General features: G+C 40.0%; 1 protein-coding gene across 1 annotated transcript; it reads right to left on the reverse strand.

Moving 5' to 3' along the window:
• Positions 1-3117: 3117 nt before the first annotated feature.
• On the reverse strand, positions 3118-5286 carry LOC106824081 (disintegrin and metalloproteinase domain-containing protein 21-like). The gene has a single exon (XM_044773140.2). It carries the CDS (start codon positions 5284-5286, stop codon positions 3118-3120), a length of 2169 nt encoding a protein of 722 aa, XP_044629075.2.
• Between the last annotated feature and the right edge of the window lie 9129 nt (positions 5287-14415).

Genomic DNA, 14415 nt, shown 5'->3' on the forward strand with positions numbered 1-14415 from the left:
CACCACCAACGCAAAAGTGCTGTGGGCCAACGACGTCTGGTTAGCAGCCAGTCGCTTGGGGCTGTCCCTGAGACAAGGGGCTCAGGCACCTGCAGGACAGCTTCCAAGAGAGGCCTTTAGCCAGAGGCCAGTGTGCCACAGGTGAGACGTCCACCTAGGACATTGTCCCGTCTGCGTCGCCAAATTGTTACCGAACCTGAAGTGAGTTTGCTCACCCGTTGCACAGCAAGCCAACCTCTGACACTGGGTGTGGTGGAAGAAAGTAGGAATTTTATTTTTGCACAGCACTGAGCAAGGAGAGAGGGCAGCTAACACTGAAATCCCAAATTTCCCAAAAAGCTAAAAGGAAGGGTTTTTATTTGGGGTTTTAGGTAGAGGAGGGGGAGCATATGGGCTTGCTGGTTGGAGCTTTCCCACCAGCCTGTCTTTGGTCTTGAGACACTCGCAGAGAGGAGGGAGCCCGTGACCTTGCTGGTCAGCAGCTTTCCCACCAACCTGTATCTCTTTGCGGGGAGGAGATGATCCAGGTGCTTGTCCTTGATGGTGTCTTTCTCCATGGAGGAGAGTGGATTCTGGAGCCAGGAAGCCAGAGAGTAAGCAGGGAATGAGCGTTTTGGTTTTAACCTCATATATGCTGGGTTTAATGTGGGGAAACTGATATCAGGGTCGATATCACTATGCCGAATTTATAAATTAAACTTTATCATGGATATGTATGTATAGAAAAAAATGTAGTCTATAGGGTTCTGTGCTGTCCAGGGTTTCAGGATGGGGGTCTTGGAATGTACCACTGGGGGTCTTGGAACGTACACCCTCGGACAAGGGGAGGACTACTGTATTTGACTGATCCAGCCCTAATTAACTCAACCAACATAAAATAACAATGCAGCTTTTCCTACAATCAGAAATATTGCAAAAAGTACAGCTTCTTGTAAAAATTTACAAGTAAAATAATGTGACTCTAACAAGTTAGCTTTAAAATATAATACAAAATCTGAATTTACCAGTAAAGCAGCGAACAATGGCTTATTCAATAAAGAGTATTGGGACAACTGGCTAGCCATTTGAAAAAACATGGTTGGATTCCCATTTCATTCCTTACAGCAAAATAAATCCAGATTTAAGCCAACACAATCCCAGAAAATAAAAAGGATTCTCTCAAAGTAATCTCAAAGAAAAATATAAAACCCAGTAAATATGAAGAATTGATTGATAAATTTGACTATAGTCAAATTTAACTTGTTTTTTCTTTTTACAAAAAGCATATTCAAAAGAGAATAACTTGGAGCAGTTGCCTTTTGTCTCCATATGGACGTGTATACTTAAAACATGTGACTCTTTCTCTGATTTGTCTTTTAAAACCAAGTTTAATCAGATTGTCTTGGTTCATGCTTCCATGTTTCATTGGCTCCACTAGATGGCCTTTCTTCTTTCTATCCCTGGCTGGTACATTGTTCACCTCTCTCTTCATCTATTCCTAGAGTGCATCAAAGGGATGACCACAAAGTGACAGGAGCACACAAGTGGAACACCTAACATTTCACAAGGAAATGCCTTTCCAAAGATTTGATGTTTAATCTTCATTGAGAGAAAAAAATTGGAGTTTTCTAGGGCAAGGGGGTGAGGGAAGGTGGTAAATAGCATTTGGGGGATGGGAATTGCATGTACAGATGTACAGAGACAAGACACAGTCAAGTATATTCAAAACAGAAAATAGCCAGAGGATGCAAAGTGTGCAAAGCATAATGGAAAATGATATCAAAAAGGTCATTTGACACAGCGTACAAAGAGTGGCATTCAGAAGTTATTGGGAAAATATATAGGGGATATCTGATTAGATATGTGTTTACAAGAGACAGGATTACCCCAAACGCTGAGAATAGACTGAGGAGAAGACAAACTGGGGACAAAGACACTGGTGAAGGGCAAGTACCAAAGGGAGCATTACAATACACATATTTTAAATATTCAAAGTTCAATTTTGAGCAAGAGCTGCAGCAGTTTCAAAAAGAGGACCAAAGTCTTATTTTTACTTTTCCTAATTAATTTTATGCAATTAGTAATCTATTCAAATTAATTACTTCAATCAGATATTTATTGTGCTTTAGGCACTGTTCTAGGTGTTGGAATACAACAGTGAGCAAAACAGATAAAAGGAACCCTGCCTTCATGGAGATTATATTCTGGTATTCAAAGCAAATCCTCCAAGAGGATACCCATACTGCCAAACTAAGGTGAAGAGTTAGAGCAGACAAGCTTAGCCAGGAAGCACAGTAGGAACAGGGTCAGGAGAGTTTATTAAACAAACAACAATTTGCTTACACTTTAACAAGAATTCATTTCTTCCTCTCTTTCCATTACCAGATAAACCCAAGAGGTTGGGTGGGACAAGCATTATTATCACGCTCCTTTTCCGATTTTGGAGAAGAATGTTAGAAAATTTAAGTAATTTTCCCAACTTTATTACATCTCTTTTGATAGCAGTAGACACTGTCACTACAGGGAATCCCGTTGTGCACATGTCCACCTTCTGGTCACTGATGGGATGTCCTATTGCACTACTCTGGAAGTCACGTTCATTGACCTGATGTCTATAGACTTCCCCTGATGGTGTGAACCTGCAGTTTCTGCTTGTTCTATGCATATCATTGGGAAAACATTTCCATGATTCCAAATCCCAATCCCGTCCCAAATCACACACGTACCCAACTGCTGACAAATGAAATCAATTATGTCGACAACAAGAAATACATCCTCTGCACCTTTGAGAAGTTACTTTGGGAGTAAACAAAGAGAGGCAAAACTCATTCCTGGGTCCTCACATGTCTGTCTCCTGCCTTTCCCATGAGTCATATCTGTGCTCAAGAAACACAAGGGGAACCAATTCAGGGGGGAAATGGAGCTTTCTTTGCTACTTACAACCATGAACTGTAGATATGAGGATGTTAGCAAATGCCTTTGCTTGATGGCAATGTTTCTGATACTGATAGAAGGGAAGTTCTCTGCATTTGTTTGTAAACTGTCAGAAATGTGCTCAGTTTTAGACAGGTAGTACACTTCTATTGCCAAGAGACTAAAACTTAATAATGCACAGGATGTCAAATTAGAGGTATTTTCTTATCCTGAAGAGTGAGCCTTAGTCTCCTTGGGACCAAAGTGTTTTCTATGGTACATAAATAAAGCAGTCAACAGTAAAAGAAAAACAGACAAACTAAGAATCACAATGAGTGGCAAGAAAACTCCTCTTCTGACAGATGCTGGGCCACTGTCAACACTACTTCCATAGCCTCTGTGCAGGCAGTAGGGTGGGGACCACCCATAGGTGCAATGGCAGTGATGTTTATTATTGCAGATCCCTTTCATGTTGCAGGTCTCAGGCAGGCAGACTTGTGACAGGAGAGACAGACTGACACACTTCTTGCGTATGCAGATCTTTCCTGGACCACACATGGTGCCATCTTTCACTTCGCCAACATCTGGCATGTCCATCCCTGAATGGTAGCCAATACTCCAGCAGGTGACACCATTGATGTGACTGTGCCGCAAAGCAGAGTGATCTCTCAGGTGGGGAATATCTCCCACATTCTCACATTGAACTCTCCCACAAAAGATATCTGAGGTATTACATTTTAGGTATGTCGTGCCATTTACACCACAGTGGCCAAAATGGCTTCCCTGCGAGTTGATTTTCTTTATAGCTAAATTCTGAGATGCACTCTGTGCACCTTCACCAAAAATCTCCCTGCACTGCTCATCATGGTTGTTACATCTCTTTTGATAACAGTAAGCACTGTCACTACAAGGAATCCCATCCTGCACATATCCATCTTCTGGGCACTGATGGGATGTCCCATTACACCACTCTGGAAGGTCGCATTCGTTGACCTGATGTCTACAGAGTTCCCCTGATGGCATGAACTTGCAGTCTTGGCAACAAAGCCCAAAAGCACAAGCAGTCCCAGGCCTCAGAGCGCAGTTCAACAGGCAACAGGGATCTTGCTCACACTGCTTTATAGATCCACAGTCACATTCCTCTTCTCCTTCAACCACGCTGTTCCCACAGTGCTTCAGCATAAAGACTTCCCCTGGACTTGGAGGACTGTGCAGACATGATCCCTGGTTTAAAGTGGTCTTTGTAAAATCTGCATAACTACAATTGGTGAATCTCTCCGCAGGCACTCTGACAGCATTCATGATGCAACCACCTTGTCCACACAAACAGACTTCTTCATCGTGTTGCATACCCAAAGTATGACCTAACTCATGGGCCAGTGTGATGGCAAAAAGAGACCAGGGGTCTCCTTGGAAATTATTAATGCCACAATCAATAGGAAGATGACATATTCCTGCAACATAGTCTATACCAAGTACAATTATAAGTGAATTTTTTATGAAAATATGTGCAGCATCATCCTGTAGCTGGGAAAGACTGATTTGTTTCCACTGAGAGAAATCCTCCAGAACCTGTTCTATGTTTACCATTGGGAAAACATTTCCATGATTCCAAATCTCAGTCCCAATCAAAATCACATAAGTACCCAACTGCTGATAAATGGAATCCACTATGTTGACGACAAGAAATACATCCTCCTGCACTCTTGAGAAGTTACTTTGGGAGTAAATGAAGAAATTGTGATCTATCACCACAGCCAGCTCCAGAAACCATGAGTGGGTCCACCAGTTATCAGTAGAATTTTGTTTCAGAGTTGATTTCTCAGCCTTTTCAAATTCCAACTGTTGGTGTGCTGTTTGCTTTTTTGTTAAGCCACATCTCATAGATGGGAATTGTGTCTCATTAGTGTTTACCGTATAAACCACGTGTTCAAATGTGGTAGAGTGCCTGATGGGCTCGATTTCATAAGTAAGGTCATTTATGTGTAACGTTCCTCGAAAGCCCCCACAACAGGTACTGAGGGCAACCAGGGACTCAGGGACCCCTTCCACATAACCATGATAGTAGCAGTCATCAGGAACAAAAGGCTGATCTTGCTGGAGAGCGTGCTGGTCCATGTAGGTGAACACCGGGAGATGTCTGGAAACCAAGAGCTTCTTGGCCTTCATGTGGACAATGTGTCTCCAGCCCCCAAACTGCAGGCTGTAGGAGAGGCAGACTGGAGTCTTTGCGCCTCTGCCCCTGTTGGTCACCTTCAAGGGGATCACCACTTCTAAGATGCTGAGGTGTTGGGAGGACCCAGCCTGGGAGAGGTCAGTAGGGAACAGAGACAAGCCATGCCAGAGCAGTAGGAGAACAACTCTCATGGACACCTCAGCCTCACCAGCCACCATTATGGAGCTGCCATTATGGAGCCAAGTGTCCAGAGGAAAAGAGCGGGAGGCACTGTGGTCTGCCTCCTCCATCTGAGCTGGCCATTGTGTAGAGCTGAGCTTTAAGGATCTGTGTCCTGGCAGAGGTGAACCATCAGAGCTGAAGTGCTGAAAGTGAAAATAAAAAGAAGGATGGGGATGGTGGCAGGATTGGTTAAGGAAAGTGAGAGACAGAAAGAATCGAGTGGTGAAAAAGTGATTAACGAATCAAGGAAATGCTCTGGATTTGCTTTCAGTGAATAGTGGGAAGTTAGGGAGTATAGATATGACAGTGTTGACCATATGTTGATAATTGTTAAAGCTGGATGATACGTACTTGGGTTTTCATTATATATCAATTCATATAGGTGGTATGAAAATCTCCATAGTAAAAAGGTAAATCAAAGCTAACAAAACTTCAGAGTACGGTGACTTTATATCTCAATTTGTCCAAGACCATGTTGGGGAGTTTATGCCTGTTACCCTTGCATAACTATCGATACTTTTTCCCCTTTGACTATCAATACTGGAGAAGTCAAAAACAATCACAACAATCTGACATCAATTTGCGTGGGTCTCATAATTTACTTTAGTCTTTATCTCAAGTTATTGACTTGTTTCCTTGCTGTATTCTCCTTCACCCATAATGCTTGGTCTGCAAGGTCGCTGAGTGCAGGGTTTATGATTTTAACTCATGTTAGTATTCTCTATAACGCCGAGTATAGTTCTCTATACAATGAAGAATGGAAAAAAGCGGGAGAGGGCGGTGAAGCACTTAGGTTATAGAAGAATGCTACTTAAACTGTATTCATATTTGACTATAATTTTTAAAAGAGGAAAAAAATCTTAAAAAGCTGACATCTTCTAAAGGAACAGGAAGAATAATATTGTTCTCACCAGTTACCTGTAGGAGGATACTGAAGACAAAAAGAAATGCCCTAAGAAGAGAAAATGAGAATCCATGAAGTTTAAAGGCTTGGGAAAAGGACCTCTGTCTTCTTGGGGCAAAGGCCTCAGAGTGCCTGGTATTTTAGAATTGCCAGGTAAAATTCCTAATGTTTGCTCAAATATATTTACCAATAGTTTTTGAAAGTGGAGAATTTCTGTACCTGGCATACAATCTGGCTGTCAACACACATCCATTTCTTTCCTTATTCATTAAACAAGTATTTATGTGTTTGGAGCATACAAAGTACAGGACATTGTGTTAGATACTAGGGAAATAAAATAAAAATACAGATCATTATATAACTTATCAATTTAGTGCAGAAATTTGTGGCAGGAGCAAGAATAAGCTTTAAGGGGCCTAGAACATTGTATTCAATATGTCATATATTATGTGCCTTTTTCTTTTGCCGAGGAGTGTGTCATCCATAGACTTCATCATAGTCTCAACTGAGTGACAAAAATGAGGCCAAGAAGCACTGAGCCTGGGGAAAACAGACAAGCAGTGAGACTATTATAATCTGATCTGAACCAGATCTGAGGCTAATAAAGTCTATGATTCAGCGACCCTCATTGTACAGACCTCCATGAGCCCCTGGGAGGGGCTTAGCAACGCAGTTTATGACTGTTATCAATATAAGAGTATTCAAAATTAGTCACTATGCAAGAAAATAGGAAATGCCTTGAAATATTACAACTCATATGTAGAAGACTTGATAAAGGTTTTCTGAAATTCAACAGTAATTTATGTAATCATTTATCTTATTACCAATAACAAGTTGTGAAGCAGAATTTTTCTCTAAACTATCAATAATAGAGAATAAGTTTTGATCAAACATGCTAGGGACAGTCAATTACTTTTCTGTTCTCTCCAGAGACAATATAACAAAACAGTTCTCATAAGGTGGGTAATGAAAGGGGAAGTGATTATAAAACTGCAGGGAAAACATGTTACAGAAGTGTGTCAAAAAGTTAATGAACATAAATCGTAGGTTTAAAATTTTTTGTGATGTTTATGGTGTTTTCATACTTTTGAAATTTACCAGTTGTGATTTCTTCCTTATGCTAAATAAATATTTATTTTCACCCTTATTTTTGCATTTATAATTTTGTATTCTTTTTCTTAAGGTGACCTCTCTTCTTGTAGATGCATCAGGTGCAAAAATCTGATTCCATCCCTGACTGTGATAAACTTACTGATAAAGAGAAGCACAGTTTCTTAGGAGAAAACATAGGAAGAGCAACTAAGCCAAGCTAATCTGAGTAGCCTTGCATGGGAGAGATGAAGCCAAAGATGCCTGATGCAGTACGAGTCATCTCCTAGACTCTAAATCCATTCCTATTCAATAGTTTCTTTACCCTGAATTAAATTCCTCTATATCATCCCTCCATGCAGCTTCCCCGATGATTTCTGCAGTCTTCCTCTGACGACAGAGAGAGAGAAAAAAACCAAACTCAATCCTCAACCTCTTCATAGAGCTCCCTGTGTCTACTTACCTCATTAAACTTGAGTTCCAACAGAATTTACTGCTTGCCCTAAAGCTCACTCTAGAGAAACCCAATTCATAGAAGCCCTATGTACCACATGGTCCAGAGGTTGGGTTTCTGTTCTCCCCAGCCCACAAAGTCAATTCCAAACTATTCCTCGTGCTACATTTGACTACACTAATTTTCAAGCTTTCTCACTCTTCCACCAACCACTCCCTACCATTCTTACAAAACCTGCAAAGACTTTGATATCTGACCGATAGAATTATTCTCCACCCAAAATCCTACCTTCATCATAACTAATGATAGCACGTATATAGACAACCATCTGAAAACCAGGAGGGTTTTTCAAAGTTTTTTTTAACCTCTTCAATTCATATTCAATATCCTTCAGTTTAGCCACCCACAGCCATAATCCATGCCTTGTCTTCACCAAACAAAACAAAACCATTTCTTACATTCTAAGCAATTTACCCATAATTTTAATCCTCCCAGCTCTCCCTTACTCCTGCTATACCTATTCCTCAAACTCAAAGAGAACCCAAATACTTTTGTCTTTTATTATCTCCTGTTTCTCTCAATCTCATGCTCCTGCCTTCTATTCCATTCCATTTGAGCCTAGCCTACCAGTTCCATCACTTCAACCACTTTATGCCAAAACCTTTAACTTCCTAAAGCATTACCATAACACAAATTTGCAAAACAAACAAAAACTTGGATTAATTCTGTCACATACTTTTTGCACTTCTACATCAAAACTACCATGCACAACTGGGGACAGGGGAAATCTCAAAACACTGTGTTTGTGAAAATTTTACAAAGAGAATGCACAATTGGAACTGGAGTGGTTTGTTCTGGCTGCCCACCCTAAGGGATGGAGGCAAGATGTCAGCTGATATTTCAAACCCTCCTATGACTTACTGCTCTTTTCTTTATTCTCCTGGACATTACATTTACACATCCCTAATATTCTGAGTTCCCTCATATATATAGCGTCAGTAGCTGAAAATATATTTTGACTCCTTTTCAATCACAAAGTTAAATAGTTAACCAAATAGACTTCATCTTTTCCTTTCTTATATATGGTATTTAAGTTTATTATTTATCTCAGATATTCTATGTGGATGCTGGTGGATGGGGAGGACTTGTTTCAGTCTGAACAATATCCTTAGTGTTAACCTGCTTAGAGAGCTTGGATCCATCTGAACACATTCCGTTGCTAATGGATAGGCGCTTTATTCCAAGGTGCAAGCAGCCCACAAGAGAAAAGCAAAGTGCATAGACAAATTCAACTATAAAACACTTCCAAAGACATAGATCTCTGAATTGGGTGAAATCCGAACTTCCAGATTTGCTCTCTGTATCTCTCTTGATATGTTTGTTACTTATTATGGAGCAGAAGCTGTGGATGGGAAGATGGAAAGTGGGGAGGACTAATAAAGACACAGTGTTGTGGAGAAGGCTGATAAGCTATAGAAACCGTATCATATTTGTCTTTTTCTTAGAACTCATCTTGAAAGCAGACAATAATAGGAAAATGCTTCAAAGAGTCTTAGAGCCATGCTCTAGTCCTCATTATATTATTTCTAGGACCCCAGAGACCCAAACTCCTAAAGGGACATCACCCTACCATCAATACTATGAAGTAGTGCTATTCAAAATCCATATTCTATAACATTATTGGAATCTCAAAGTAGACAACAGCCCTCCTCCATATGTTTTAGCAACTCTTTCTTCCTTTCCCCACTGCTGTTCCAAATTCCTCAAGACCTCTACCTACCCGTCTCTGTCTCCTCTCTTACTCTATCATGCCGAATATACCATTTTCTCACCTCTCTGTGACTAATGTCTGACTCAATAGAGTGTTATGAAATCAATTTAATGGGTCATTACCTCAGTTTTTTCTTAAAGGAAATTGAATACGGATATTCAAGGACATTCCTGGAAGTTCCTTAGCAACTCTTACACATATGGTGCCAAAATTTTGTGGGTGTTTGTATATGTGTGGTCACTAGGTCACAAAATAAAATGGATTCCTTACTCTGGGACACAGTAGAAAAGTATATCTATAGTGACGCCAAATTCAAAGGCAAAATGGTTCCTAGGATTTTTACCTTTACAAACCTAATCTGAATCCATGCCCATTTCTACCTCTCCTATACCCCACTCCACATCCCAGACTCAGTGGAAAAGTGATCCTCCTGCAGATTCAGGCAGTAGCCCTCATCTTCTGTTCCAGATCATATCTCATACCTAGTTGAGGACTGGCTCTATCAATTTTCTCTGCTCTAGACTCTATTTTTTCCTATTTCACCTGTTCTTTACTGGCAATTAGGGTGACAACTCATCCTAGTTTGCCCAGGACGGTCCTGGTTTTAAAACCGAAAGTCCCACATCCAAGCAACCCCCTTAGTCCTAGGCAAACTGGAATGATTGGTCACCCTACCTGCAATACCTTTATCACCACCCCCCACCCATGTGCAAGTCTCTCCCATCTTTAAAAAGGAAAACAAAACATAAATTAAGAAACTTAACATTATCCAATGTACTACTCTGGCTACCAACTTATGCATAGAGCCAAACTTGATGAATGACTTACCAACAGAAGAAACAATCATTTCCATGGCCTTTTCTTTCTAGATGATTTGTACCACACCTATCAATGGACTAAGACTGATAGCTGAGACTTCACATAACAGAGGGAAACATAAACCCTCCCCCTTTGTCTCTCAGGAGACTAAGTTCTAGATTTAGCTGCTTAGCAACAAGGATCTTTCACTTCTCCAGAAACAACTAGTTCTCAAGGATATCTTGCTCTGGCTCCACCATTTCTATACAACTTTATGTCTGACTTTGATATAATTGGAATTGGATAGCCTCCTTAACTCCATCCTATGGCCTCCTACAATATAGATTTATTTCTGCTTCATAATTTTGCTTATGCTGTTGCACTGGCCTAGACTGTCTAATCACTTTTCACTATCGGACTCAATTATAGTAACTTTCTAGGTCAAGACCAAATCCACATCCAGGATCAAATATTTTCTAAATAATCTAGACAACATTGATATTCTGTAATTCCATTTATAATTACCGTGTTCAATAAATTTTTGTATTATACAATTTATAACCTTGCTATTTTTTATATACAAGTTTTTAAAATTGAATTCCCTACTAAACTATAGTGTTTTGGAGAAAAATATGCTCAAAATGATTTGGTCAAGAATTTATGGTATGGTATTTGACAAAATATATAATCCAAAAGATGATTTCAACTATATAAATATTGCATGGAATAAAAATAATTCAATAAAATATTAACTCTAACTCTGGGAAGATTCTGTTTTAAAGAGATTCTTGGCCAGCAAGCCTTGCCACCTCCTAATTTAACTGGAAGATTCAGAACCCTGTGAGATAACTATCAAATAGAAGCCTTTTTAATGACAGTCTCTTTCTATTTCCTCTCAAGAAAAGTTTCTTCTATTCATTCTGGTTTCCTCAGAAATCTGCTTGGGAGCTTCCTTTTCATAAACTGTTTCATTCGTCCAGGCAGAACCAGAGACACCTCTGTCTTAGGAGGGGTAGGTAAAAAAAGAGGTTTGTCTCTAGCTGAACTCAGTGGATAAAATCTGCTCCCATACCAGAGATAATTAACAGTGAAGAAACCATACCCCAAGAAATGAGAGAGTAGGAAACTATGGAAGATCAATCCTGGAAAAGTTTTAGTAGCTAGCTAGTAGCACCAGTAAGCGGAGCAAAGAAACTCAACCCAGGGAGATAGATAACTGAGGAAGACTAAGAGTGACTGCTTCAGAGAGACAGAACAGTATCCTGGGAGATCTAGAGATGGGAAAGGATTGAAAGCTTCCAAAATTAGTTTTGGCTTAATCTCTCTTGCTTTAAGAAGGAATAATAGTTATTTCTTTTAAAAATAGCATTGTCGGGGCTGGCCCCGTGGCCGAGTGGTTAAGTTCACGTGCTCCGTTGCAGGTGGCCCAGTGTTTCGTTGGTTCGGGTCCTGGGCGAGGACATGGCACTGCTCATCAAGCCATGCTGGGGCGGCGTCCCACATGCCACAACTAGAAGCACCCACAACAAAGAATATACAACTATGTACTGGGGGGCTTTGGGGAGAAAAAGGAAAAAAAAAATTTAAAAAACTTAAAAAAAAATAGCATTGAGGTCTTCGGGGTCCTGCAAAGATACAGTAAACACTCTTATTCCCATTGCTCCTATTCAGTATAGGTTACAACACTATACTTGATACATAAAACAAACATAAGGTTTGGAAAGGTGGAGCAAAGAATATAGACCAGCTAGGGACACTGGGACCTAAGGAACAACATGGTGGTGATTTCTCTGCATTTTCTTTACCCTCATTGCAGTCTGGAGAAGCCTGCAACCCTGAAATGAAACAGATGCAGCCAAAAAGAAAAAGAGCCCCAAGACAAGTTTTCTCTTTCTAGCCAATGGGCCAAGAAATGAGCAGTTTGCCAAGACAGAAAACTTTCAGAAAATAACCATCCTACTCCAGCCAAATGTCATGGGAAAATTGCACCTCTGCATGCATCCTCATCAGCAAAGGCAACATGGTGGGGCTTAGACTTCCAATATCATCCAGTTCTAATGAGGTACTTCATCCTCCCCATTGGAGTGATGAAAGAGAAGCTCAAAATAGAGTTCTGGGACTTGCATTCTCACCATGTAGTAATGAGGCCCCCATTCCACAATGTTAGTGGAGGTCGGTTGGGCAGCAGTAATCAGGCATCCTTCAACCTCCCAGCCGAGGTGGTATCAGCAGAGGCCAAGGAGGGGGAAATTAACTTCTACTCCTTAACAGTATCAGGATTCCCTTGGCATGTCAACAGAAACTGAGTGGAGAATCCGGACATCTACTACCATCTAGCAATAGTGATGCTTTTCTTCCTCTGCTAGTGCAAAGCCAGAGGGGGCCTGACAGTTGAATAAGATCTAGATCCTCAAAATATGACACCCAAAATGTTCAGAATCCTCCCTTGTCATGCGCACTTGTCATACAAAGAACTAGGAAAGTTTCAGCTTGAATGAGAAAAGATAACAGACGCCAACTCCTTGATGATGCAGATATTGGAATTATCTGATAAGGATTTTGAAGGAGCCATCATGAAAATACTCCCATGAGCAATGACAAATATGATTGAAACAACTGGAAAAAATAAAAAACTTGCAGAAAAGGAAAGTCTCGCCAAAGAAATGCAAGATATAAAAAACAAAATGATGGAAATTTTATAACTAAAAAGTACAAAAGCCAAAGCCAGAAAGTCACTGGATGGGCTCAACAACAAAATAGAGGCAATAATCAGTGCACTCGAATGTAGAGAAGAAGTTATTGTAAAATCTGAGAAGCACAGAGAAAATAGACTGGAGAAAATATGAAGAGCCTCTGGGTCTTGTAGGACTATCACAGGAGATCTAACATTCATGTTATCACAGTCACAGGAGAGGAGAATAGGCAGAGCCAAAAAGTACTCAAAAAAAAAATGGCTGAAGATTTCTCAAATTTGGCAAAAGTCATAGCCTACAGATTCAAGAAGCTGAGGGAACCAAAAACAGGATATACCCAAAGAAATCCATGTCAAGACACATCATAATCACAATTTTGAAAGCAGAAGACAAAGGAAAAATCTTGAAAGTGCTTGGAAAGCAACAACATCTTGCCCAATCTTACCCATAGGGGAAAACTGTTTGAAAGACAGCAGATTTCTCATTAGGACCCACAGAGCCCAGAAGGAAGTAGCAAAATATTTCACAGGAGTTTAAAAACTGTCAATCCAGAATTTTCTCTCCAGTGAAAATATACATCAACAATGAAGAGGAAATCGAGACATTCTCAGATGAAGGAACACTAATAATTTGTCACCAGCAGACCTGCTGAAAACAATGGTTAAAGAAAATTCTTGAAACAGAAAAGAAATTATAAAACAAGAAATCTTGCAACATCAGGAAGGAAAAAGGACAATGAAAGAGTCAAAATATGGGGAAATACAATGGAATTTCCTTTTTCTCTTGAATTTTCTAAATTATGTTTGATAGCCGAAGAAAAATTATATTGTCTAATGTAGTTCTCAGTGTATATAGAGGGAATATTTAAGACAATTATGCTATAAGGGGATAGCAAAGGGTTTTAAGGGAACTAAGATTTCTAGGCTTCATTTGAATGAGAAATATTTTCAGAATGAAAACCACAGAAGGCAAAAAAAACACAAAACCACACAACAACAGAAGAGTGGAAGGCAAATAAAGAAACAAAGAACCAGAGCAATTAACAGAAAAAAATTATAAATATGGTAGATATTAATCAATTATATCAATAATCACTTTAAATGTGAATGGTCCAAATATGCTAATTGAAAGACAGAAACTATCATGGGGTCGACCCAGTGGCTTAGTGGTTAAGTTCAGTGCACTCGGCTTTGGTGGCCTGGGTTCATGGGTTTGGATCCCAGGTATGGACCTACACCACTCATCAAGCCATGCTGTGGAGGTGACCCACATACAAAATAACAGGAAGATTGGCACAATGTTAGCTCAGGGCCAATCTCCTTCAAGCAAAAAGAGGATGATTGGCAACAGATGTTAGCTTATGGCCAATCTTCCTCACCAAAAAAAAAAAAAGACAGAAATTGTCAGAGTGTATAA

Source organism: Equus asinus, chromosome 7 (genome assembly GCF_041296235.1).
Source record: "Equus asinus isolate D_3611 breed Donkey chromosome 7, EquAss-T2T_v2, whole genome shotgun sequence".
NCBI lineage: Eukaryota > Metazoa > Chordata > Mammalia > Perissodactyla > Equidae > Equus > Equus asinus.

What these genes read in the sequence shown, in the direction of transcription:
- LOC106824081 (XM_044773140.2), bottom strand. Translation starts at nt 5,286, where the DNA reads ATGGTGGCTGGTGAGGCTGAGGTGTCCATGAGAGTTGTTCTCCTACTG.